Below are 25831 nucleotides of genomic sequence, written 5' to 3'. Positions count from 1 at the left end.
CCCTGTGTCCAACCTGGCCTCTTGAAACCACCAAGGAAAAAGAGGAAACGGCCACAAAAGGGAGCAGGGATTTCAGCTTTAGCCCCGTGCTATCCTGGGCTGAAGGGAGGTGATGTGGTTGGGCAGGGCATAGAAAAAGTGGGCTCCAAGGACCTTGTATGTGTGTGTCTTGGTCAATCCTTTTGGCTCTGCGCAGCAGAACGGCGATGGGGATGAAGTCCTGTCCTCTTCTAGCAGGAAGGAAGGAAGGAAGAAGAGGTTAAACGGCTTCCACCTCCATGGGGAAGCTGGAGGAAAGGAGGAAGTAGAGGACCAGCATCTCATTGCACCATGGTGGGAGACACTCATTGGGTTAATGACTCCTGCCCCATGTAGTGGCGTTTACATCAATCGATGCTGAGGGATGAGGGAAGGTTGAAGGATGAAGGTTCCCTGAGCAACCAAAGGGCTGAATCTGATGGCTGGGATCTGCTTGGGGATGGGGATGAAGGAGAGGGAAGGAACCTGCTTGGGAGATGGGGGAGAGGCAAGAAGGTGAGCACAGGGCTGAGAAGGGAGGGTTACGAACCCAAATGAGTGGTGCTGAGCGGGTGAAGAGCGGAATGGCCCCGGGTATGGATATTGCCATGTACCAAGGCTGGGTGGCAGCTGCAGACTGGAGCAGCACCGGTGATGTGGGAATGGGAGGTTTGATACTGCTGAGGTGCATGGTTTGACATGGAATCCAACCTGCAACCCCTGCCATGGGCAGGGACCCCTTCCACTGGAGCAGCTTGCTCCAAGCCCCTGTGTCCAACCATGGAGGAGGACGTGGAGATGGAGCAGCTCTGCTCTGGAGCCAGGCTGAGAGAGCTGGGCTGGGGCAGCCTGGAGAAGAGAAGGCTCCTGAAGGGGAGACCTTAGAGCAGCTCCAGTGCCTAAAGGGGCTGCAGGAAACCTGGAGAGGGGCTTGGGACAAGGGATGTGGGGATGGGATGTGGAGAAGCAGCTTCCAACTGGCAGAGGGAAGAGTTGGATGAGATACTGGGAAGATGCTCTTCAGTATGAGGGTGCTGGGACAGTGGCACAGGGTGCCCAGAGAAGCTGTGGCTGCCCCATCCCTGGCAGTGCTCAAGGCCAGGTTGGACACAGGGGCTTGGAGCAAGCTGCTCCAGTGGAAGGGGTCCCTGCCCGTGGCAATGGGTTGGGACTGGAGGAGCTTTAAGCTCCCTTCCAACCCAACCCAATCTGGGATTCCATGATCCTTCCTCCACAGGCAGCCATTCCCACACCGTGTTTGATGCCAACCCCCCTCCCCTCACCCCATGGCTTGGGTTCTGCCCCATCTCATCCCCATTCCGCATCTCGGGTACCTCTTCTGCGCTGCTCAGAAGAGGCCGCAGTCCTTGAGGTTCTCCTTGATGATGACGTCCGTGACGGCGTCGAAGACGAACTTGACGTTCTGGGTGTCTGTGGCACAGGTCATGTGGCTGTAGATCTCCTTCACGTCCTTCCGCATGTTGAGGTCCAGGAACTGCGTCTTGATGTAATTCCCTGCGTCCTCAAACGTGTTGGGACCTGCGCAGGGAGGAAACGGAGCTGCTGAGCTGCGTCCATGGCAACGGTGGCCAGGACCTGGGGATGCTCCGGGGTTGGGTTGGAAGCTTCCTCTGGAGGAGGAGGAGGGCCGGTGATGCCAAGCACCTCACACCCATTTTATCCCATTCCAAGCACATTCCCAAGCCCATGGCTGCTTCTCTGCTCCTACCTCCAGTACCACGACTGCTCCCTCCATAACCCCAACCCAAGATGCCATCTCCACGTGGTTTGGACACTTTTGGGGGTCCCTAGGAAGGGGAACCCCCCGAACTCACCATCATATTCAGGGAAGCAGATGCTGAGATGGACCTTCTTGATCTTCTCCTCAAACAGGTCTTTCTTGTTGAGGAAGAGGATGATGGACGTGGCGGCGAAGAACTTGTGGTTGCATATACTGTTGAATAGGTGCAGGGACTCGTGCATGCGGTTCTGCAAGGAGACACGGAGCCATTGCAGCCTCCAAACCCCCCCCTATTCCCAAGGGAAGAGCTTTTCCCTGTCCTGCCTGTGCTGCCTTCACCCAGAGTCCCTCTTCCCATCTGAACCCCATCCCAGTGCTGGATGAATCCAAGTGATGCTCAGGTAGGAGCGGTGTGAGGCAGCTCTGGGCTATGTGATGCTCTGAGCCCTCCTGCCAGCTCCTGGGATGCTCAGGAATGAAGGATTCTGGTGATCACGTTGGGAACGTTATCCAGGGAAAGCTCCCAGCCCTGTGGAATGCTTGGGATGCTCCTGTGGGGTCTCCTCCACCTCTATGGCAGCAGGCGCCTTCTTTGGGGTGATGGGGATGGATGGGCCTTGTCCAGCTCCCCATGGCCCGGGAGATGCCTCCTTCTGCTCCGCTCCTCTTGTCCGCTCCCCTGTCCTGGGGCTCTCCTGTTCCTCCTCTACCCATGAAGCTCCCGTGCCTGGTCCTGGCTCCCACCGGGCACCCACAGGGCATCACTGAGCAGCCTTGTGCCATGGAGCCACAGCGTGGGGTGGGTTGGAAGGGACCTGAAAGCTCCTCCAGCTCCAAGCCCTTCCACTGGAGCAGCTTGCTCCAAGCCCTGTGTCCAACCTGGCCTTGAGCACTGCCAGGGATGGGGCTCCTGTGTCCCCACCAGCTCCATCCCTCCTCTCCCATCCCATTCCCCCATCAGATGGCACCAAGTGGTCCCTTCCCTCTGTATCCCCCCCTAGCATCACCTCTGGGACCCCAACCCACCACTTCATCGTCCTCCACCAGCACCATGTCGTAGGCGCTCAGCGCCCCACAGAAGATGATGCAGGTCACCCCCTCGAAGCAGTGGATCCACTTCTTGCGCTCCGATCGCTGCCCTCCCACATCGAACATCCTGGGGGGGACACACACATGACAAGGATGGGGTCAGGGGGGGCACATCTGGTCCTGATACCCCCCATGTGATGGGGCCAGCACTCCCAATGTGATGGTGCCGGCACCCTGTCCTCAGTGGTGTCAGGGATGCAGTAACCACCCATCCCTGTCCAGATGGGGTTGGTGGTCCCTGGAGCATCAGGTTCATCCCAAAATCCATCCCCACCATTGGGGCTGGGGAGGAACATGGGGGACACCATGGAGGGGATCATGGGGGGATCATGGAGGGATCATGGGGGGATCATGGGATCATGGGAGGATCATTGGGAGGGGATCATGGAGGGGATCATGGGGTGATCATGGTTAGGATCATGGGGGATCATGGAGGGGATCTTGGGGGGATCATGGGATCATGGTGAGGATCATGGAGGGGATCATGGAGGGGATCATGGGGTGATCATGGTTAGGATCATGGGGGATCATGGAGGGGATCTTGGGGGGATCATGGTGGGGATCATGGGGGGATCATGGAGGGATCATGGGGGGATCATGGGGTGATCATGGTGAGGATCATGGGGGGATCATGGAGGGGATCATGGGGGGATCATGGGGTGATCATGGTGAGGATCATGGGGGGATCATGGAGGGGATCATGGGGGGATCATGGAGGGGATCATGGGGGGATCATGGGGGGATCATGGGGGGATCATGGGGTGATCACGGTGAGGATCATGGGGGGATCATGGAGGGGATCATGGGGGGATCATGGTGGGGATCATGGAAGAGATCATGGAGGGGATCATGGAGGGATCATGGAGGGATCATGGTGAGGATCATAGGGGGATCATGGAGGGCATCATGGAGGGGATCATGGAGGGATCATGGAGGGATCATGGGAGGATCATGGAGGGGATCATGGAGGGATCATGGAGGGATCATGGGAGGATCATGGTGGGGATCATGGGGCTTGCACCAACCCACCTGAAATTGAGGTCTTTGACGGAGAACTTGGTCTCGATGATGCCCGTGGTCTTCACCCTGGACCTCAGCACGTCCTGCTCATTGGGCAGGTAGTCAGGGGCCGTGATCCTGTCCAGTTGGTTCAGGTAACTGGAGGGGGCACAGATGGGGACGTGAGGCACCGCTGCCACCCCCACGTCCCCATGTCCCGTTCCCCCCAGTGCCCTGTCCCCACTCACTACGCGGCCGAGTCATTGAGCTGGTACTCGGCGGCGCGGTCGAAGCAAGCCTGGACCCCCCCATCCTTCCAGAGCTTCTTGATGCAGTCCACGAGCTCGGGGGGCATCGTGCCCTCCTCGATGGAGTCAGCCAGGTTGAAGAGCTGCCGCCCATCGTCCTGCAAGAGGGACCATTGCCATTGCCACCATCCCCATTGCATCGCCATCATCCCCATTGCCATTGCCACCATCCCCATTGCCATTGCCACCATCCCCATTGCCATTGCCACTATTGCCATTGCCACCATCTCCATTGCCATCATCCTCATTGCCACCATCCCCATTGCCACCATTGCCATCATCCCCATTGCCATTGCCACCATTGCCATTGCCACAATCTCCATTGACACCATCCCCATAGACACCACTGCCATCTTCTCCATTGCCATTGCCACCATCCCCATTGCCGCCATCCCCATCATCCCCATTACCATTGCCACCATCCCCATTGCTGCCATCCCCATTGCCACCATAGCCATCATCCCCATTGCCATTGCCAGCATCGCCATTGCCACTATCCCCATTGCCACCATTGCCACAATTGCCATTGCCACCATTGCCACTGCCACCATCGCCACCATTGCCATTGCCACAATTGCCATTGCCACCATTGCCATTGCCACCATTGCCACAATCACCATCGCCACCATCCCCATTGTCACCATCCCCATTGCCACCATTGCCACAATTGCCATTGCCACCATCGCCACGAAACCCATCGCCACCACCCCCATCACCACCATCACCATTGCCATCATCACCATTGCCACCATCGCCACCATCCCCATTGCCACCATCCCTATTGCCACCATTGCCACCATCCCACCGGGGCTCCCTGCACCCAAACCCCACCATGGGGCTCCAGACCCCATCACCATGCAGGGGTGGGGGGACGGGGATGCTGGTGGCCCCCAACTCACTGCACGGGAGGACTCGGCGTAGTCGATGCCCAGCGTGGACATGGCGCGGATGATGGCCAGGATGGACTGCAGGATGTTGCCGTAGATGATGGCCTTGAACTCCATGCACTCCTCCGGTGTGTAACCATCCTGGTGGATGATCCTGAGGGATGGGGAGGGGACGGGATACAGTGGGAATCACCACCATGGGGATGGGTGACCCCCCATAGCCCAGGGGGGACCTGGGGCCGTACTCACTTCATCTGCTTCACAATGGTGCTCTTGCCCGATTCACCAGCCCCTGGAGAAGGGTAGAGGGACACCTTAGTGCTGGTCAGGGGGGGATGGACCCCAGGCCTGATGCCGCAGCGATGGGCACCAGGGCCTCTCTCCCATGTCCTGCATCTCCCAGTGCCACCATCCCCCTGCTCCCATTGCACCCAGTGCTGGACCACAGCCTGGGGACCCCCATGGGTGGTTGGGGACCCCCTGGACACCACCGGTCCCTGGTGTCCCACCTCCCGTGGTGGCCTCGGTGCCATAAGCAGCTTAGGACAGCACAGGAAGCTGCTTAGAATTAGGTGCTAATCGCCTTGACCTGCCCCCCCCCACTGCAGGATCAGGCCCCATCACCCATCCCTGTCACCCCACAGTACCCAGGTGGTGGGGATTGGGGTGCTGGTGGCAGGAGGTCCCCAAGAACCCCACCACCCCATCCAGGGGATGTGGGACTTGGTGTCCTGGTCCCATCCCTGCATTGTCCCCTTTGTCCCTGCCACCAGGTTGCCACCAGGAGCTGATGCCACAACCATGCAGCTCCTTGGGGGACAGAGGAGCCATTGGGATGAGGAAGGAGGTGATGGGATGGGGGTGTTCCTCCCCTTCCCCATCCATCAAGGGGGGGTCCCCAGTTAGGGGGGGACCTCTCCTGCATCCCCCTTGCAGACCCTTACCCAACAGCAGCAGCTTGACCGTCTTGGCCTCCTTATCCGCATCCTCTTGGAGCTTCTTCTCCAGCTCCTTGGACCTCTTGGCCATCTCCTTGTCCTCGGCGCTGGCCCCGCTCCCCATGGCCTCGTCTTCCACCACCTCCTCCTCCTCCTCCTCCTCCTCCTCCTCTAACGCCTCGAGCTCCTCGAGGTCCCCAGGCTTTTCCAGCTCTCCTTTGGGAACGGGGATGGGCGATGGACGAGGAAAAGAGGAGCCCCGAGAGGCCGATCCCTGGTGTTGGGGTACCCCCGAGCAGCGGCGTCCCCGGTGCGCTCTCCTCTAATTCCCCATGGATAACCTCATTTGTTTGGAGCCTGGGATTTGGGGACCTTTTATCTCCCCATGTGACCCAGGAAATCCACTTAGCCCAAGATGGCAAAGATTAGGGCTCAAGGGAGAAACCAATGGAGCATCTCGGGGAGGTGCCCATAGGGCTTTAGATAACGGGGGGGGGACATAGGTACTGAGACCCCCCCATCGCAATGGGGACACCCTGGGGTTGGAGGACCCCCATGTCCATGGCTTGTGTGCCCCCATGGGGTGGTTGGCATCAGGGATGGGGTCACCTCCTGCTTGTGTCCCCGCACACCCCACAAGCTGGGGGGGGCGTGGGGGGTCCTTAGGGGTGAGAATGGGACATGGCTGGGAGCTGGGGGGTCCCCTGGGTGATGGTGACAAGGGGGATATGGCACTTGGGGGTGTCTGGGGGGGGTGAGGTAGTTAATGGGGTAATGAGCACCCATGGGTGCCACCCATCACCCTCCCGCTGCCTAAGCTCTTTAATGGGATCCTGCTCAGCCTTCCTCCTCCTCCTCCTCCTCCTCCTCCCCCTAGGAGCTCAGTGCCCCCCTCCCCAGCCCTGCACCCATCCAACAGGGTCCCCCCCGCACCCCATTGTGTGTGTGTGTGTCCCCAATGTCCTACTGGGACTGGTTCGGGTCTCACCACAATGGGGACCCCCCCTCATTGGGATGTGGGAGCCCCACCAAAGGTGCCGCAGGTCCCCGGTGTTGGGGTTCAGGGGTGCCCTAAATCACTGCACCCCAATGGGGGCTCGGTGTCCCCTCATTGGTGTCCTCTGTGTGTGCCCCCCCCATGGAGGCACTGGGACACCCTGTCCCTGCCGTCCCTTTGATGGGACACAAAGCCCCCTCTAATGACCCCGGCGCTAATGAAGGCTCCAATTAACAAACCAGGCCCCGCTCCCAGTGTTGGGGGGGGCACGGGGGGGGCCATGGCTTTGTCCAGAGCCCAGAGCTGTGACCGTGACCCCCCCCCCGGCCTGGCACAGGGGGGGCATCACCTCCCTTGCCCCCTTTGGGCACAGGGGGGAACACAGGGGGGGGGGCGTTCCTGCTGCTCCTGGCACCCCCCAGCACCCCCCCGGCACTGGGAGCCACCAGCACAGGTAGGGACAGCGTAATGGGGGGGTGCAATGTGTTAAGGGGGGGGCAATGTGTGACAGGGGGGCAATGTGTGATGGGGGGTGCAATGTGTGATGGGGGGTGCAATGTGTGATGGGGTGAATGTCAGGGCAATGTGTGATGGGGGTGCAATGTGTGATGGGGGGCAATGTGTGATGGGGGTGCAATGTGTGACAGGGGGGCAATGTGTGATGGGGGGGTGCAATGTCTGATGGGGGCAATGTGTGATGGGGGGGCAATGTGTGATGGGGGTGCAATGTCTGATGGGGGGGCAATGTGTGATGGGGGGCAATGTCTGATGGGGGGTGCAATGTGTGATGGGGGGCAATGTCTGATGGGGGGGCAATGTGTGATGGGGGGGCAATGCGTGATGGGGGGCAATGTCTGATGGGGGGGCAATGTCTGATGGGGGTGCAATGTCTGATGGGGGGGCAATGCGTGATGGGGGTGCAATGTGTGATGGGGGGGCAATGTGTGATGGGGGGGTGCAATGTCTGATGGGGGGGGCTGGAGGAGCGCTCGGGGGCGTCTGATGGGGGGTTCAATACCTAATGGGGGGTGCAAATTCTGATGGGAGTGTCCAATGTCTAATGGGGGTGGTCCAATGTCTCATGGAGGGGGTGCAATGTCTAATGGCGAGGATGCAGTTTTTAATGGGGGGGGTTCAATATCTAATGGGGGTTGCAATGTCTGATGGGGGGGTACAATACCTAATGGGGGGTTCAGTATCTAATGGGGGGGGGCAATATCTGATGGGGGTGTCTGTGCTTGGGCTGCGGACGTTGACTCCCTCCCGGGGGCTCTGGTCCCTGCCGGGGGGGGGGGGTGCATCGCGGGGGGGGGGGGTGCCAACACACGATGCCCACCCGGGGGGGGGTGCACACACGGACACAGACCCCATTGTTGGCGGTGCCGCTGGCACTCGAGGAATGGGGCTGGGGGGGGCGACACCATCTGTGTGTGTGTGCGGGGGGGGGTTCAGTGCCTGCCCCCCCCCCCAGCGGGCGGCACAAACTGGAGCCTCCTTCCTCCTCCTCCTCCTCCTCCTCCCGCTCCCGCCGCGCCACATCCTCCTCCCGCCCCATCCTCTTCCTCATCCCCGCTTCCGGCCGCGCTCCGCCGTGGGGGGACTTTGGTCCAGCGCCGGCGCCGCGCATCAATCATCAACCAGCGCCTCCGGGCCCCCCCCGGGCTCCACCATGGCCTCGGCCAAGTGCCCCTTCAAGAAACGGGGCAGCCTCCAGACCCCCAACCCCGCAGGTGAGACCCGCAGCCACGCACCCAACCCCATCGCCACCGCAATGATGGGGCTATGGGGGGCGGTGGGGGGGGGTGACCATCACCGCGGTGTCTGGGCTGCTGCGCTGATGGGTGCAGTGGGGTGGAGGTGTCGCCCCCCCCCCCCAATGATGGGGCTATGGGGTGGGGGCTATGGGGGGGGGTGACCATCACCGCGGTGTCTGGGCTGCTGCAGTGGGATGGAGGTGTTGTGTCCCGTCCCCCCCCCCCAAGCGGTGGCAATGGGGGTGATGGGGGGGGGGGGGGCTCTGCGGAGCAGCGGTGGCGCAGCGGGTGCTGTGTGCTTGGGGGGGGGGGGAGAGGAAGAGGAGGGACCCTGGGGGGGGGGGGATGTCGATAGGGGTGGTTTGGGGGGGCAGCGCCATGTGGCATCATATGGATGGTTGTGCTTGGGAGGGGTCTGGTGGCACCGGATGGTGGCACTGGGTGATGGTGGCAGGAGTTGGTGATGGCACCGGGTTATGGTGGTGCTGAGTGATGGTGGCACTGGTTGCTGATGGTACAGGGGGGGTGGTGGCACCGGATGGTGGCACTGGGTGATGGTGGTACCAGTTGATGTTGGCCCAGGGTTTTGGTGACACTAAGCAATGGTGGCACCAGTTGATGATGGCACTGGGTGATGGTGGCACCAGGGGGTGGTAGCACCAATTGATGATAGCACAGGGTGATGGTGGCACTGAGTGATGATGGTACAGTGTGGTGGTGGCACCGTGTTATGGTGACACTGAGCGATGATGGCACCAGTTGATGATAGCACAGGGTGATGGTGGCACCAGTTGATGATAGCACAGGGTGATGGTGGCACTGGGTGCTGGTGGCACCAGGGTGCTGGTTGCACTGGGCTCCAGTGGCACAGAGTGATGGTGGCATGGGGTAGGTGAGGTGGCACCCATTCCAGGATCGCCTCCCATCCCTCCCAGTTTGGGGGTGCCCTCCCCACGGTGGTGCTTTTCCCGCTGGATTTGGGGGGGGGGGCAGAAGGATGAATGGATGGGGGGGGATGGAGCAGCCTTGAGAGAAGGGGGTTGTGTGTGATGGGGGGACCCCAACATCCTTCCCCCCCCATGCTGGGGGTGTCCTGACCCCATCCTAGCACCGGTGTGGGGATGGGGGGGCGCTGGTGAGCCCCTTCCTGCCCGCTCAGGCTGCCCCATCGCAGAGCTGCGGGCTGGGCCCGGCTCCCGACCCCTGCAGTCAGCGCGGTCCCTGCCGGGGCCTTCCCACTGCCTGAAGCACTTCCCGGTGGATCTGCGCACATCCATGGATGGGAAATGCAAGGAGATCGCAGAGGTGGGTCCGGGCCGGAGCACGGCGCGTCCGGGGGGGGGGGGGCTCCTTCTGCCTTCCTCCTCCTCCTCTTCTCTTCTCTTCTCTTCTCTTCTCTTCTCTTCTCTTCTCTTCTCTTCTCTTCTCTTCTCTTCTCTTCTCTTCTCTTCTCTTCTCTTCTCTTCTCTTCTCTTCTCTTCTCTTCTCTTCTCTCTTTCCTCTCCTTCTCTTTTCCCTTCCCTTTTCCCTTCTCTCTTTCTCTCCTCTCCTCTCCTCTCCTCTCCTCTCCTCTCCTCTCCTCTCCTCTCCTCTCCTCTCCTCTCCTCTCCTCTCCTCTCCTCTCCTCTCCTCTCCTCTCCTCTCCTCTCCTCTCCTCTCCTCTCCTCTCCTTCTCTTTTCCCTTCCCTTTTCCCTTCTGTCTTCCTCTCTTCTCTCTTTCCTCTCCTCTCCTTCCCTTTTCCCTTCCCTTTTCCCTTCCCTTTTCCCTTCTCTTTTCTCTCCTCTTTTACCCTTCCCTTTCCCCTTCCCTTCCCCTTCCCTTTCCCCTTCCCTTTCCCCTTCCCTTTCCCCTTCCCTTTCCCCTTCCCTTTTCCCTTCCCTTTCCCCTTCCCCTTCCCTTTCCTTCCCTCCATCCCTCCCTCCTTCCCTCCCTCCCCACAGGAGCTCTTCTGTCGCTCCCTGGCTGACAGCGAGATGCGTTCGGCTCCCTACGAGTTCCCTGAGGAGAGCCCCATCGAGCAGCTGGAGGAGCGGCGCCAGCGCCTGGAGCGCCAGATCAGCCAGGACGTCAAGTGAGACCCGAGGGGGGGGTCCCCGCTCTCATCCCCCCTCCATGGGCTGGGGGACAGGCCCCTCGTGTCCTCCCGCCGTGCCTGTCGCGCTGCCTGTCCCCTTCTCCGTGTGGCTCTGATGCTTTCTGTGTGGTTGCTGTTTATGGTGGTGGTTGATGGGGGGGGTTTGGGGGTGTCTCTCGTCCCCGTTGTCCCCACCGCATCCTCTTGTCCCCAGGCTTGAGCCCGACATTTTGCTCAGAGCCAAACAGGACTTCCTGAAAGTTGACAGTGCCGCGGACTTGCAGTGAGTGCCCGGGGTCCCCATGGCCCCAACACGCACGTGGCCACCGCTTCCCCCCTGGTCCAGGCCACTCTCATGGCACTGAACCCTTCAGTGCACCCAAAGCAGGGCAAAGGGGAGGGGGTTGAAGGGTCCCTGGGGTTGGTCCCAGCCCCGCTGCTGGTGCAGGATGTCCCCATCCCTCCTGTCTCCGCTTGGGAGTTGTCTCTGTTGTGAGTTATTGCGTTCTCTGTCCTCCCCCTCCAACTCTTTGTTGTGCTCATGTGGGCCCAAGGGATGTGTTTTGGGATGGGGGGGTCAATGCCATCATCAGTGGCACCCAACTGCCCCACAGTTGGTGGTGGCATCACTTAGGGACAGCATCACCCTCCCGGATGCGGACCTGGGGTTGGTGCTCCATGGGGATGCCGGGATGCGGTCAGACCGTGCCAACCCCATCCCTGCCCACAGGCTCTTCAAGGAGCAGAGCGAGGACCTGGAGGACCACGTCCCCAAGGAGCGGGAGGCGCTGCTGGAGCGCGAGTTCCAGCGGGTCACCATCTCCGGGGAGGAGAAATGTGGGGTGAGTGAGACACCCCCAAACCCCCAAACCCAACCAGGGCCTGGGGAAGGGCTTCAAGGCACCAACAGCATCATGGGGTTGGGGTTCTGCTCCTCAGGTGCCCTTCACGGACCTTCTGGATGCAGCCAAGAGCGTGGTGAAGGCGCTGTTCCTAAGGGAGAAGTACATGGGGCTGTCCCTGCAGAGCTTCTGCAAGACCACGGCCCGGTACCTGCAGGAGCTCTCTGAGAAACCCCTGGAGACCAGAGGCTACGAGGAGGTGCCTGAGACCCCCGTGGCTGCTGGTGAGTGTGGGATGGGGGGGGCCTCATGGTGGGATGGGTGCTGGGGGGGGCTTCATGGTGGGATGGGTGCTGGAGGGGGCTTCATGGTGGGATGGGTGCTGGAGGGGGCTTCATGGTGGGATGGGTGCTGGAGGGGGCTTCACGGTGGGATGGGTGCTGGAGGGGGCTTCATGGTGGGATTGGGATGTTGGGGGAGTCTGCACAATGGGATGGGGATGCTGGAGGGGTCTTCATACAAGGATGGGGATGCTGAAGGGGCTTTGGTGAATCCATCCCATCACCCGTGTCTGGTTGGGTGTCTCTTGGCTGCAGATGCCCCCGTGCACCCCCCGTTCGCAGAGCAGCACCCTTATGAGATGTGGGACCCCAAGACCATGCCGGCTGACCTGGGCTTCGGGCTGAAGATGGTGGATGGGGTGGTGCACGTCTACACCAAGCAGGACCTCACCGACAAGTGAGTGTCTGGCATGGAGCATGCGCACACTGGTGGGATGAGCTCTGTTGGGTGACCCTGGACCATGTCCCCACCTCTGTCCCCTCCAGGAGCACGGAGCTGGACCTGCCATACCCAGACCTGCAGGAGTTCATCGCTGACATGAACTTCCTCATGGCTTTGATCATCAATGGGCCCATGTAAGGAGAAGGGTCCCACTATGGAGGTGTCCTGGGGGGTCCCTCTATGGAGGTGTCCTGGGGGGTTCCCTCTATGGAGGTGTCCTGGGGGGTCCCACCATGGAGGTGTCCTGGGGGTTCCGTCTATGGAGGTGTCCTGGGGGTCCCACTATGGAGGTGTCCTGGGGGGGGTCCCACCATGGAGGTGTCCTGGGGGGTTCCCACTATGGAGGTGTCCTGGGGGTTCCCTCTATGGAGATGTCCTGGGGGGTCCCACCATGGAGGTGTCCTGGGGGTTCCGTCTATGGAGGTGTCCTGGGGGTCCCACTATGGAGGTGTCCTGGGGGTTCCCTCTATGGAGGTGTCCTGGGGGGGGTCCCATTATGGAGGTGTCCTGGGGGGGTCCCACCATAGGGGTGCCTTGGGGAGGGGCAGAGCCTCGGGGACAGCACCAGAGGACATGGTGGTGGCTATGACTCACGGTCCTGGAGCAGCTCCCATGCCCGTGCCTCCATCCATGCACATGGAGAGGGGGGTCCCAGAATCCAGAGCCGTATCCTGGTGGGCACCAGCCTTTTGGGGCTGGATGTTCTCCTCTGACACCCCCATCCCCACCTCGGGCAGCAAATCCTTCTGCTACCGCCGGCTGCAGTACCTGAGCTCCAAGTTCCAGATGCACGTCCTGCTCAACGAGATGAAGGAGCTGGCGGCCCAGAAGAAGGTGCCCCACCGGGACTTCTACAACATCCGCAAGGTACCCGCTGGCTCCTGGCCTCCTCCTGTGACCAAGGGGCACTCGGATGCTCTTGGGGCTCAGCACCGCCTCTGCCCGCCCAGGTGGACACCCACATCCACGCCTCGTCCTGCATGAACCAGAAGCACCTCCTGCGCTTCATCAAGCGGGCCATGAAGAAGCACCTGGATGAGATCGTCCACGTGGAGAAGGGCAAGGAGCAGACGCTCAAGGAGGTCTTCGAGACGATGAACCTCACCGCCTATGACCTCAGTGTGGACACGCTGGATGTGCACGCGGTACGGGGCATCCTGGCAATGAGCAGAGCCTCCAGCCCATCTCCTGCAGATGGGTGATGCTGAGGGCTCTGCGCTGGGATATTGTGGCTTTGGGGTCTCATATCCATGTCCTCCTGCCAGGACCGCAACACCTTCCACCGCTTCGACAAGTTCAACGCCAAGTACAACCCCATCGGCGAGTCCATCCTGCGGGAGATCTTCATCAAGACGGACAACCGCGTCTCGGGGAAGTACTTTGCCCACATCATCAAGGTGAGGGACCCTCTGCACATCCCTGGGCGCCCCGTGGTTGGCCAAGGGGTGAGCGTTGTTCCCTGGCAGGAGGTGATGTCGGACCTGGAGGAGAGCAAGTACCAGAACGCGGAGCTGCGGCTCTCCATCTACGGCCGCTCCCGGGACGAGTGGGACAAGCTGGCCCGTTGGGCCGTCAACCACCGCGTCCACTCCAACAACGTCCGCTGGCTCGTGCAGGTCCCCCGGCTCTTGTGAGTACCAGGAGATGCCTTCAAGCGGGGCCCTGACCCCTCTATGGCTGGGGTGGGTTTGGGATGGGATGCTCTAAGTAGAGTCCGTGCCCCTGCAGTGATGTCTACCGCACCAAGAAGCAGTTGGCCAACTTCCAGGAGATGCTGGAGAACATCTTCCTGCCCCTCTATGAGGCCACCATCCACCCGGCCCAGCACCCGGAGCTGCACCTCTTCCTGGAGCACGTGAGCACCGTGTCCTGCTTCCAGGGGCAGGATGGGGGCCACCAGTGACACCCATAACGGACCTTGCTTGAGGGCTCTATTGAAGGATCCACCATCCCACCTTGGGTTGTCCCTTCTGCAGGTGGACGGCTTCGACAGCGTGGATGATGAATCCAAACCAGAGCATCACATTTTCAACCTGGACAGCCCCTTGCCGGGCAACTGGGTGGAGGAGGACAACCCACCCTACTCCTACTACCTGTACTACATGTACGCCAACATGACGGTGCTCAACCACCTCCGACGGTAGGGTCACCTCCAGCAGCTCTGCCCGGCATGGGGTGGTCTTGGGGGGTGTCAGATGTTGATGGTGAACCCCACATTGCAGGAAGAGAGGCTTCCACACCTTCGTCCTGCGCCCGCACTGCGGTGAGGCCGGGCCCATCCATCACCTTGTGTCGGGCTTCATGGTCTCGGAGAACATCTCCCATGGGTTGCTGCTCCGCAAGGTGGGCAGGGATGGGGTGCTATGGGTTCAGGGGGGGGGGACACAGCAGGGTGTGTGTCTGTGACCTCCCCTCACCCAGCTCTTCCCCCCCAGGCCCCCGTCCTGCAGTACCTCTACTACCTGGCGCAGATCGGCATCGCCATGTCCCCGCTCAGCAACAACAGCCTCTTCCTCAGCTACCACCGCAACCCCCTGCCCGAGTACCTCTCGCGGGGGCTCATGGTGTCCCTGTCCACCGATGACCCCCTCCAGTTCCACTTCACCAAGGTGAGGGGGTCAATGGGAGGGTCGCAGGGTACCAACCCCCCCATCCCAAAACCAGCGGCAGGGTGGCCACCAACCAAGCCATGGTGATGGGGCAGGGTTGGGGGTGGCCTTGGCAGTGCTGGGGTAAAGGTTGGACTTGGTAAAGGTCTTTTCCAACCCCTATGGTTCAAACCCAACGAGCTCCAGAGGATGCTGATGGTCCCAGGGAGGGTGGGAGACACTGGGGACCCCCGTGTTCTTTACGGGGCACCCATGAGTGGGTGCTGATGCTGTGTCCCCCCCATAGGAGCCGCTGATGGAGGAGTACAGCATCGCCACCCAGGTCTGGAAGCTCAGCTCCTGCGACATGTGCGAGCTGGCCCGCAACAGCGTCCTCATGAGTGGCTTCTCCCATAAGGTACCCCCACCACCACCACCACCATGGCCCCCCAGCACCCATGGGTGCGAGAGATGCGGGAGCTCCCCCTTGCTCTTGTGCCCAGGTGAAGAGCTACTGGTTGGGTCCCCATTACCTAAAGGAGGGTCCCGAAGGCAACGACATCCGCCGGACCAACGTTCCTGACATCCGCGTGAGCTACCGCTTCGAGACGCTGTGCCAGGAGCTGACCCTCATCACGCAGGCGGTGCAGAGCGAGGAGCTGGAGACCATCCAGGAGGAGGATGCTCTCACCATCACCTCCACCCTCAGCACCCAGTGACCCCCTTCCATCACCCACATCCCTCTTTTCCAGGGCTTCGCCGCCGTCCTCCTACCTCCCGCCCTTGGGAAGGGGATGGGGACAGTCCCCATCGCCCTGTGATGCCCTCAAAGGGGCTTTGGTGGGGTTCTCTCCGTTCCTGGTGGGGTTTTTACCTGGTGTCTCCTCATTGTGTTGGTCCCTGCTGTTGGGGGCATAGGGATGATGTGACCGGAGGTGCCGTGGGGGTCTGGCTTCACCTCTTGGATGCAGTGGGGGCATGGGGACATTGTGGGGGGGACCCAGCCCAGCAGCAGGTCCTATTGCCTGCTGCTTTTTAATTGCCTGTCCCTCTCCGTCCATTTCTCACCCCATGGGGACATGGGGACGAGGCAGCAGCACCCCAAGGACCCAGACCTGGGCTCTGCGCAGCCACAGGGTACCCGGTGGAGGATGCTCCATCCTCCTCCTCAGGGAGGAAGCAGAGGGCTTGGGGTGGCTCCGTCCCTGCTCCAGGAGCTGGTTGTGGCCCGGATCGGGCTGGAAGAGGCTTCTCCTTCCTTGTGTGACATTGTCCCATCCCTGTGTCCCTCTATCCCGGTCCTGTCCCCACCCGTGGAGCCGGTGGCTGATGGCTCCTTTGGGAATACATGGTGGGAATGATGGAATAACCGTTCACACCCAAGAAAAGCCGTTCCGAAAGCCCCGTCCCAGCATGGAAATAAAGTATTTAAGTAAAACCCCTGGTTTTCATGGTGGTGGTGTTAGGGGGTGCCCCCCCGCCATGGATGGGATTTGGCCATTGGGGTCCCCATGGTGCCAATGGGTGATGCTGGTGGTGGAGGCAGCGCTGGCACTGGTGCAGTGCCTGGCAGGATGCCCCTGGCACCCAGCCTGCACCCAGTGATGCCAAAGGGGAGGGTTCCGGGGGCGGTGCTGAGGGGGGCAGATCCCTGCTCCCTGTTCCTGTTGTGGGCAGTGTCCCTGTGGAGCTGGGTCCATCATGGTGCTGACTCTGGGGTACTGGGATATCCGTGGGGTGAGTTGGGGGGGAATGAGGGGGGGGGTGATGGAGGTGGGTGCTAAAGGGGGGTGCTAAAGATGGGTTCCCCCCCCCCAGCTGGCCCAAGCCATCCGCCTGCTGCTGGAGTACACAGAGACCCCCTATGAGGAGCGGCAGTACCACCCGGGGCCGGGTAAGGGGGATGCGGGGGGGGGGTCCCCCATCTCCATCCACCCCCCTGGACCCCGGTTCAGGCTGGGCTTGACCCACCCTGATTTGGGCAGGGGGGCTCTGGACCCTCCTTTTTCCCACCCTGTCCTTTCCCCCCCCCCAAAACCTGGCAGAGGTTTTGGGGGTCACCTTTGTGCACCCCCCCCCCCCAAAACCACCACCCCGCACCTTGCACTCGGGTCAAAGTCCTCCAGGGGTGCCCGCATGGGATGGGTCACGTGGCTGCTCCGGAGCGCAATGGGCACCCCGCATCCATGAGGGTGCCATGAGAAGGGGGGGGTCCAGCACCCTTTGTGTGTGCCCCCCCCCAGCTCCTGACTTCAACACGAGCGAGTGGACCAACGAGAAGGAGAAACTGGGGCTCGACTTCCCCAACGTGGGTGATGGATGGGGAACGGGGGGGGGGAATGGAGCGGGGGGGGGGAGCACAAGGGGTGACCCCCCCGTTGTGACCCCCCTATCAGCTGCCCTACCTCATTGATGGGAAAGTGAAGCTGACACAGAGCAACGCCATCCTGCGCTACATCGCCCGCAAGCACAATATGTGTGAGTGCAGGGATGGGGATGGGGGGTCCCCTTTATAGGATGGGGGGGGTCTGATGTCTCCCACCCCCCAAATACACAGGTGGTGAGACAGAGGAGGAGATCCAGCGCGTGGACTTGATGGAGAACCACATCATGGATTTACGCTTGAGATTTGCACGGATGTGCTACAGCCCTGACTTTGTGGGTACCCCCATGCGATAAGGGGGGGCTCCATCCCTTTGGGGACCCCCTCAAAACCCTCTTCAACCCAACATAAACCACTCTCATCCCACTGGGGTCCTGTCACCCCCAATGTCTTGTCCCCATTGAGGCACAGGAGTGCTGGGGGGGGGCACGGTTTGGGGGTGCATCCCCCCCTGTATCTCTGTGCCCCTCATTAGGAGAAGCTGAAGCCTGGGTACCTGCAGGAGCTGCCGGGGAAGCTGCGGGAGCTGGCGCGGTTCCTGGGCTCCCGGCCCTGGTTTGCAGGGGACAAGGTCAGTGGGGGGGTGCTGGGGGGGTCCCTAAGGGGGGGGTCCGTGTCCCACATCAGTGTCCGTGCCCCCCCCGCTGTCCCCAGCTCACCTTTGTGGACTTCGTGGCCTACGATGTCCTGGACCAGCAGCGCCTGTTCGCACCCGACAGCCCCGAGCTCAGCGGGACCCTGCGCCAGTTCCTGGAGCGCTTCGAGGTGAGCGAACCCCGGGACCCTGCACCCCAATGTCCCTGTGCCCAGCACCCCGGGCACCGACCTGTCCCTGGCACCCCAATGTCCCTGTGCCCAGCACCCCGGGGCACCCACCTGTCCCTGGCACCCCAATGTCCCTGTGCCCGGCACCCCAATGTCCCTGTGCCCAGCACCCCGGGCACTGACCTGTCCCTGGCACCCCAATGTCCCTGTGCCCAGCACCCCGGGCACTGACCTGTCCCTGGCACCCCAATGTCCCTGTGCCCAGCATCCCAGGACACCGACCTGTCCCTCACACCTCAATGTCCCTGTGCCCAGCACCCCGGGCACCCACCTGTCCCTGGCACCCCAATGTCCCTGTGCCCAGCACCCCCGGGGCACCGACCTGTCCCTGGCACCCCAATGCCCCTGTGCCCAGCACCCCGGGCACTGACCTGTCCCTGGCACCCCAATGTCCCTGTGCCCAGCACCCCGGGCACTGACCTGTCCCTGGCACCCCAATGTCCCTGTGCCCAGCACCCCGGGCACTGACCTGTCCCTGGCACCCCAATGTCCCTGTGCCCAGCACCCCAGGGCACCGACCTGTCCCTGGCACCCCAATGTCCCTGTGCCCAGCACCCCAGGGCACCGACCTGTCCCTGGCACCCCAATGTCCCTGTGCCCAGCACCCCGGGCACTGACCTGTCCCTGGCACCCCAATGTCCCTGTGCCCAGCACCCTGGGCACCGACCTGTCCCTGGCACCCCAGTGTCCCTGTGCCCAGCACCCCGGGCACCCACCTGTCCCTTGCACCCCAATGTCCCTGTGCCCAGCACCCCAATGTCCCTGTGCCCAGCACCCCGGGGCACCCACCTGTCCCTGGCACCCCAATGCCCATCCCGGACACTGTGGTCCCCCTGTCTGAGTCCCTCGTGGTGCCATCCCTGGCACCCCAATGTCCCTGTCCTCAATACCCTGGGGTTCCCATTGCTGTCCCCAATACCCCAATGTCCCAATCCCCATCCCAAGCACGATGGTGTCCCCATCCCAAGCCTCATCCTTGAATCCTTGGTGTCCCCATCCCCAACACCCCAGTGTCATCATCCCTGTCCCCAGCACCCTGGTACCCCTGTGCCCATCCCTGACGTTCTGATGTCCCTGTGCCCATCACAGACACCCTGATGTCCACATTCCAAACCTCATCCTTGAATGCCCAGTGTCCCCATCCCCAGCACCCTGGTGTCCCCATCCCAATACCCCCATCCCCATTTGCCACCTCCCCAATATCCCTGTCCCCGTTTGTGACACCCCAGTGTCCCCATCTCTGTCCCCAGCACCCTGGTACCCCTGTTGCCACCTGTGACACACCAGTGTCCGCATCCCCGGTACCTCCATCCCCATCCCCATCCCCTCTCTCAGTGGCCCCATCCCCTACACCCTGGTGTCCCCATCCCTTTTTTTGTTGTTGTGTTTGTGGTGTTTTGTGTGGTTGTGTTGGTTTGTGTTGTGTGTGTGTTTGTTTTGTGTGTTGTGGTGTTTTTTTTTGTTGTTGTTTGTGTCACCCCAGTGTCCCCATCTCTGTCCCCAGCACCCTGGTACCCCTGTTGCCACCTGTGACACACCAGTGTCCGCATCCCCAGTACCTCTATCCCCATCCCCATCCCCTCTCTCAGTGGCCCCATTCCCTACACCCTGGTGTCCCCATCCCCACCCTTGCCCCTGCTCTGCCCCCCCAGGCACTGGAGAAGATCTCAGCATACCTGCGCTCGGGGCGCTACATGAAGACCCCCATCTTCTGGCGCACGGCGCATTGGTGCAACACCAAGGAGTGATGGGGGGGACCCCCTGAGCCCCCCGGAACCCACTTCCTGAAGAATAAATCGAGGGGGGATCTGCGCCTTGTCCCTTTTCCTGCTGCAATGGGGATGCACTGAGTGTTGGGAGATGCTGGGAAGGGGGGGGCTGTGGGGACCCCTCTATTTGGTGGTGATTCCTGGGGGGGCAACACGGGAGGGGGCACCCTGTTACCCCATTTAACCTCCCTTTGGATAAGGGGAACTATTGTGATGACTGGGGGCCCAAGGGGTGGAACGCATCATGGCAATCTCTTTGCCACCTAAATCTCCACCTGCGCACAGCATCTCTGGTACCCACACGAGGGCATCTGGTACCCACACCACGGTCACAGAGCGTGCATGGCCCGGCCCTGCTCCCGCAGCTGAGGAGGCAGGGCTCAAAGCTGGCCCTGAGCATCCCCTGCACACGGTGCGCTCTGCAATGGTGCCACCTTCATGGTGACCCAGCCTCTCTCTGCCATCTCAGCCTCCATCTGTGGCCCTGCACTCTGGCACCGGGGATAGCCCCAAGAGCCCAGGACATCTTCATGCCCTCCTATCACACAAGGGGATAGAACCCAGCCTGGTTTGGGTTGAAGGGACCTTAAAGCTCCTCCAGCTCCAACCCCTGCCACAGGCAGGGACCCCTTCCACTGGAGCAGCTTGCTCCAAGCCCCTGTGTCCAACCTGGCCTTGAGCACTGCCAGGGATGGAGCATTCACAACCTCCCTGGGCAACCCATTCCAGTGCCTCACTACCCTCACAGGAAAGAATTTCCTCCTTATATCCAATCTAAACTTCCCCTGTTTCAGTTTGAACCCATTACCCCTTGTCCTATCACTAGAGTCCCTAATGAAGAGTCCCTCCCCATCATCCCTATAGGCCCCCTTCAGACACTGGAAGCTGCTCTGAGGTCTCCCCGCAGCTTCTCTTCTCCAGGCTGAACAGCCCCAACTTTCTCAGCCTGTCTCCATACAGGAGGTGCTCCAGCCCCTGCTCATCCTCATGGCCTCCTCTGGCCTTGTTCCAACAGCTCCATGTCCTGTTTATGCTGAGGACACCAGAACTGCACACAGTGCTCCAAGCAATACTCTCCCTCCTTTCGGATGAAGGGAGTTTTCCTTTTGCTCCCATGTTTGGACACGGCCTTGGCGATGCTCAGAGCTCCCCTTGCTGCAGCAGGAGTTGGCCTGAAGCTCATCTTAAATCCCTGCCCAAGGCCCTTGCCCCCCAGCCCCATCCCTCCCAACCCAAGGAGCTGCCTTGCTCTCTGTCCGGCCCCACATGGGCACCCTCACCTTGGGAAGTGCCTTTTGGGGTGACCCTGGGGCAATGCAGAGCTCAAGGCACCCCATGCTCCCCCTACACAGTGCCTGCAGCTTGCTGCATCACAGTATCCCAGTATGTTAGAGATTGGAAGGGACCTCCAAAGCTCATCCAGTCCAATCCCCCTGCCGGAGCAGGAACACCTAGATAAGGTTACACAGGAACGTGTCCAGGCGGGTTTTGAATGTCTCCAGAGAAGCAGACTCCACAACCCCCCTGGGCAGCCTGGTCCAGTGTTCTGTCACCCTCACTGAGAAGAAGTTTCTTCTCAGGTTTAAGTGGAACCTCTTGTGCTCCAGTTTGCACCCATTGCCCCTTGTCCTATCATTGTTTGCCACTGAGAAGAGCCTGGCTCCATCCTCAGGACACTCCCCCTTTATATATTTATATACACTAATAAGGTCACCCCTCAATCTCCTCTTCTCCAATCTATAGAGACCCAGCTCCATCAGTCTCTCCTCATAAGGGGGATGCTCCACTCCCTTCATCATCTTAGTTGCCCTGCACTGGACTCGCCTTTATTCCTCACATCACATCACACAGAAGAATACCTCATTAAATAAGACCGAGAGGTCCAGGCAGTGATGGTACCCAGGGGTTGTGGGTCCAGCGTTTCACCATGTCACAGCGATGGGATGGATCCCTGTGGGGTGGGATGGGCAAAGCGGCCCCTCAGGCCTCCAGCTTCTTCTTCATCTCCATGCGGTAGATGATCTGGTAGCCGTCATCCCAAGCGTAGATCTGCCTCTCCCGGGGGCTGTACTTCATGCTGGAGTGGGAGCCGTAGCGCTTGGGGAAGTAGACGAGGGCAGCATCGTCCGGGGCCAGGGTACCGCTGACGTCGAAGACGCACTGCACGCGGGAGCGGCTGGGCAGGCGCGTGTTGTAGACCACGTGCAGGGCCCCGCACACCACGAAGGCGCCCTCGGCGTTCTCCCGCGGGCACGGGGTGTCCCACATCTGCTCGATGTCCAGCGAGGACGGGTCCAGCTTGGCCAGGCAGATGTTCTTCTCGTCCTCCTTGGTGGCGTACATGGCCCAGAGCCCTTCCTCGTCCGCCGCCATCTCTATGTAGGTGAATGGGGAGAGCCCGAAGACGGGGATCTGCTCCTCGGCCGGGAACACCGAGCTGTCCACCACGGTCTTGTTGGCGAGGTTGAACTTGATCACCTGGAAGGAGCCCTGCTGGCGGATGTAGTAGAGGTGCCCGTCGTAGACCAGGTGCCCCGTGCCCACCCAGGGGTAGGGCAGTTTGATGCGGGCAGCCTTGCGGGTGGCCGAGAAGAGGGTGAACTCCCGCATGCGGGGGAACACGTACACGGTGTCGTTGGCGGTGCCGTCGAACACGTAGATCTTCTCCGAGCTCCCTGCAGCATCCCTGGTCCAGAGCCCCGAGGAGCTGCCGAAGCGCTTCAGGATCTTCATGGCTCTGACGCTGCTGATGGTGTCACTGCAGTCTGCAAGAGCGGGGCAGCCCTGAGAGCCTGGAAGCCACCCGGCCCCGCAGCAGGGATGGCTCCTGCCTGCTCACACAGCTCCCCAAGGATGCTGTGCATCCGGATGTGCATCCGGAGCACCACAAGCAGGGGAGGCCACCCTCATCCCAGCCCTGTTCCCAAGGGCTCTGGAGAAGCCTGGGGCTCCCAGATGGATGCAGGGATGCAGGATTCTGTGGCATGGACAACCAAAAGCTGCCCCAATGGGGCTCCATAGCACAGAGCATGGGTGGGCTGTGGAGGCCTGGGGTACCATCACCCTGGACCACATCCCCACGGAGCCATGGCGGCCCTCACCTGTGAGCTTGCTGTACTTCTCATTCTTCCTCTGCTTGGCTGTGGCCGCCTGCTTCTCCATCAGCGCCTCGTCCACCTCCAGGCAGGCGGGCGCTGGGTTCTGCGTCTCCAGGTAATCCACCTCCCGCTCCAGGCGCTCCACGCGCACGGCTGCGCCCTCCGCCTCGGCCCGCATCGCCTCCCGCTCCTTCTCCGCCGTCTCCAGCATCCCCAGCACCTGGTTCTTGAAGTCCCGCAGCTCCGTGGAGTAGCGGCTGCTCTGCTCGTACCATTGGGAGATCCTCTCCTAGGGCGGCAATGGGACCGCTGGGGGAGGACCGCGTTTCGCAGCCCAGCCCCATCACTGCCTGCACGTGGCCATTGCAGCCCCCGGAGCCCCACGGCACCGCAACCCTGGTGCCTGCATCCCTGGGTCCCATCCTGCTGTGCTCCTGGGGTGGCGGCTGGATTTGATGGTACTGGAGGGCTTTTCCAACCTTCCGTCCTATGATGCTCCTGCACCCGTGATGCTCTCGGAGTGGTGATGTTCCCACACCCGTGCTTCCTCCCCTCCAATGATCCACCTATCCCACACTGCTCCAGTGCCCCCCATGCTCCCATGCCTGCGATGCTCATGGAATGGTGATGCCTCCCCTCCAATGATCCACCTATCCCAGAGCGCTCCCATGCCCCCCATGCTCCCATGCCTGTGATGCTCATGGAATGGTGATGCCTCCCCTCCAATGATCCACCTATCCCACACTGCTCCAGTGCCCCCCATGCTCCCATGCCTGTGATGCTCATGGAATGGCAATGCCTCCCCTCCAATGATCCACCTATCCCACACTGCTCCCATGCCCACCATGCTCCCATGCCTGTGATGCTCATGGAATGCTGATACCTCCCCTCCAATGATCCACCTATCCCACAGCTCTCCCATGCCCCCCATGCTCCCATGCCTGCGATGCTCACGCTGGGCTGCGAGGACCGGGTCACCCCGCACCACCTCTGCTCCGTCCCCATCCCAGCTCCTCCTCACCCCAGGCCTGCTCCCATCCCCTCTAAGGGACCCCTGCCATGGGGCGCAGTGGGGCTCCCCTACCTCCAGGAGGGTGAGGCGCCGCTCCACGTACTCCATGAACTGCTGCTGCTGGGCTCGCAGGGCCAGGGCGAGGAGCGGCAGGAGGAGCAGGCAGCGCCAGGACCCCATGGCCGCCGGAGACTGCAGCCTCCACGTCAATGCTCAGGAATGCTCCGGCCTCCCACATCCCTCATTGAATCCAGATGTGCAGAGGGGAGGAGAGGCTGCTCCTTCCCCAAAGACCAGCCCCAGGCCCCTTAACCCCTTCGCATCCCGGTGCGCGCCCACAGCAAGCGGTGGGGCTGGGGAGGGAGCGCGGGCACCCATTGATGCTCTGGGATGAGGGGAGTGGGGAGAACTGCAGCAGCCACGAGCAGCAAGGGAAGGAAATGGCCTCTGGTGCTGGGGACCCCATGGCACAGCATGGGGCCAACCTGAGCTCTGTGCCATGGCTGATGGAGTCAAAGCAAGGGCAGCACCGCAGCCACCAGTGCCCTGTGCCTGCAGCACTCCCTGTCCTAGCTGCTGAGCTGGGAACTGCTTGCCCCTGCCTGATGCTTGGGTCCTGCTCTGGTCCTCCAGAGCAATGCCATCATCTGCCAGCATCCAGCATCATCCAGCATCCTCCATCAACTGCCCCAGCAGACAGGAGCTGCTCCTGAGGCTTCCTGAGCACCCATGCGGAGCCACAGGGCAGCTTCCATGGCCCCATGCACGCAGTGGGATGGGTGGATGCAGCCAGCCCTGCGGTGATGCTGGCACAGACCAGAGCACCAGCCGTGGCCCCTGGGTTTCCTGGGCTCTTGAAGGGTGGTCCCATCCATGCACAATGCTGCGGTGCTGTGCATAGGGTGAGTGTGCCAGCATCCCACATCGTGCATCCTGCATCCATCCCGCATCCTGTATCCTGCTCCACAGCCCAGTCCCCCTCCCTGCAGCCCTGATCCAGCTCTGGGGCCGCAGCACAAGAGGGATGAGCTTTAAGGTCCCTTCCAATCCAACACACCCCAGCACTCTATGAGCTCCCCCAAACCAGAAGGGAGATGTTTCTGTGTGTCCCAAGCAGGACCCGGAGCAGATGGATGCCCACACAGCAGCGCAGCTCCCCCAGCAGTGCTCACAGCACCTAAATCAGATGTGCAAAGTCAAACACATCTGTGAACACAAACCAGGGTGATGGGGAAGTGTTTTCACTTGAGATGGTCCTGATACCCCCCCTACCCCAAGCCCTGCTCCCATCCATGGAGCTCAAGGGACCCTAAGCCCTGCTGGCTCCATAGCGGATCTGCCAAACCCCATTAATAGATAAAGTGACCAAAGGAATAGAGTACAGAAAATTAACCCTTTTTATTGATGCATTGCAATTGTTCTACATTTTTACCATATTATGTAGAAAATACTTAAAATACAAGCTACTTTGTAAAACCAAAGACAAACATTGAATCCAAAGATAAACTATGTCTTCACAATGGACCCTTTTCCCATATAGTTAGTATTAAATCTTTAAATAGCTATTTCTTCTGTTAAAATGATTTTTACATACCCCCTAAGTACATCAGCAATACAAACATAGCTCAGTAATTATCCGAAACTACCTGTACCTAGCGCCTTGTAAAAAGGAAGAGCACAACCAGAAAAGAAAGTTAGGTTTTACACAGTTACTAGCATATCAAA

General features: G+C 61.0%; 4 protein-coding genes across 6 annotated transcripts; 2 read left to right on the top strand and 2 right to left on the bottom strand.

Moving 5' to 3' along the window:
- Positions 1-6247, bottom strand: GNAT2 (G protein subunit alpha transducin 2). 2 transcript variants are annotated; one of them, XM_061363088.1, is made up of 9 exons: positions 5987-6247; positions 5292-5334; positions 5055-5196; positions 4096-4253; positions 3878-4006; positions 2786-2915; positions 1854-2007; positions 1353-1557; positions 1-230 (listed from the first exon to the last, which is right to left on the bottom strand). In XM_061363088.1, the coding sequence occupies exons 1-8, from the start codon at positions 6102-6104 to the stop codon at positions 1367-1369; spliced, it is 1065 nt and encodes a 354-aa protein (XP_061219072.1). In that variant the 5' UTR covers positions 6105-6247; the 3' UTR covers positions 1-230; positions 1353-1366. The 2 variants fall into 2 exon arrangements, with proteins under 2 accessions (XP_061219072.1, XP_061219071.1); XM_061363087.1 differs by lacking the exon at positions 5987-6247 and having other exon boundaries at positions 5292-5620.
- A 2399-nt stretch (positions 6248-8646) lies between these two features.
- On the top strand, positions 8647-15950 carry AMPD2 (adenosine monophosphate deaminase 2). Of its 2 annotated transcripts, XM_061363085.1 has the most exons (18): positions 8647-8707; positions 9906-10036; positions 10673-10803; positions 11021-11089; positions 11537-11648; positions 11746-11932; positions 12245-12386; positions 12476-12565; positions 13169-13298; positions 13382-13576; positions 13697-13828; positions 13898-14061; positions 14160-14286; positions 14408-14571; positions 14654-14774; positions 14867-15040; positions 15327-15437; positions 15523-15950. In XM_061363085.1, the coding sequence occupies exons 1-18, from the start codon at positions 8647-8649 to the stop codon at positions 15736-15738; spliced, it is 2457 nt and encodes an 818-aa protein (XP_061219069.1). In that variant the 3' UTR covers positions 15739-15950. The 2 variants fall into 2 exon arrangements, with proteins under 2 accessions (XP_061219069.1, XP_061219070.1); XM_061363086.1 differs by lacking the exon at positions 11021-11089 and having other exon boundaries at positions 8657-8707.
- Positions 15951-16645: 695 nt separating this feature from the next.
- LOC133217586 (glutathione S-transferase 2-like) lies at positions 16646-20063 on the top strand. Its single transcript, XM_061363179.1, has 8 exons — positions 16646-16756; positions 16838-16913; positions 17263-17327; positions 17416-17497; positions 17577-17677; positions 17878-17973; positions 18057-18167; positions 19880-20063. The coding sequence occupies exons 1-8, from the start codon at positions 16721-16723 to the stop codon at positions 19973-19975; spliced, it is 663 nt and encodes a 220-aa protein (XP_061219163.1). The 5' UTR covers positions 16646-16720; the 3' UTR covers positions 19976-20063.
- Positions 20064-21973: 1910 nt separating this feature from the next.
- Positions 21974-24414, bottom strand: OLFML3 (olfactomedin like 3). The gene is made up of 3 exons (XM_061363178.1): positions 24179-24414; positions 23098-23383; positions 21974-22761 (listed from the first exon to the last, which is right to left on the bottom strand). Exons 1-3 carry the CDS (start codon positions 24284-24286, stop codon positions 21977-21979), a joined length of 1179 nt encoding a protein of 392 aa, XP_061219162.1. The 5' UTR covers positions 24287-24414; the 3' UTR covers positions 21974-21976.
- Positions 24415-25831: the final 1417 nt, after the last annotated feature.

This window comes from Neopsephotus bourkii, unplaced genomic scaffold, assembly GCF_033783945.1.
Source record: "Neopsephotus bourkii isolate Nb327-2 ecotype Australia unplaced genomic scaffold, CSIRO-AGI_Nbou_v1 NB_1139, whole genome shotgun sequence".
NCBI classification, from domain to species: domain Eukaryota; kingdom Metazoa; phylum Chordata; class Aves; order Psittaciformes; family Psittacidae; genus Neopsephotus; species Neopsephotus bourkii.
The sequence above is the reverse complement of the archived record's forward strand: the minus strand, read 5'-3'. Positions and strand labels throughout refer to the sequence as shown.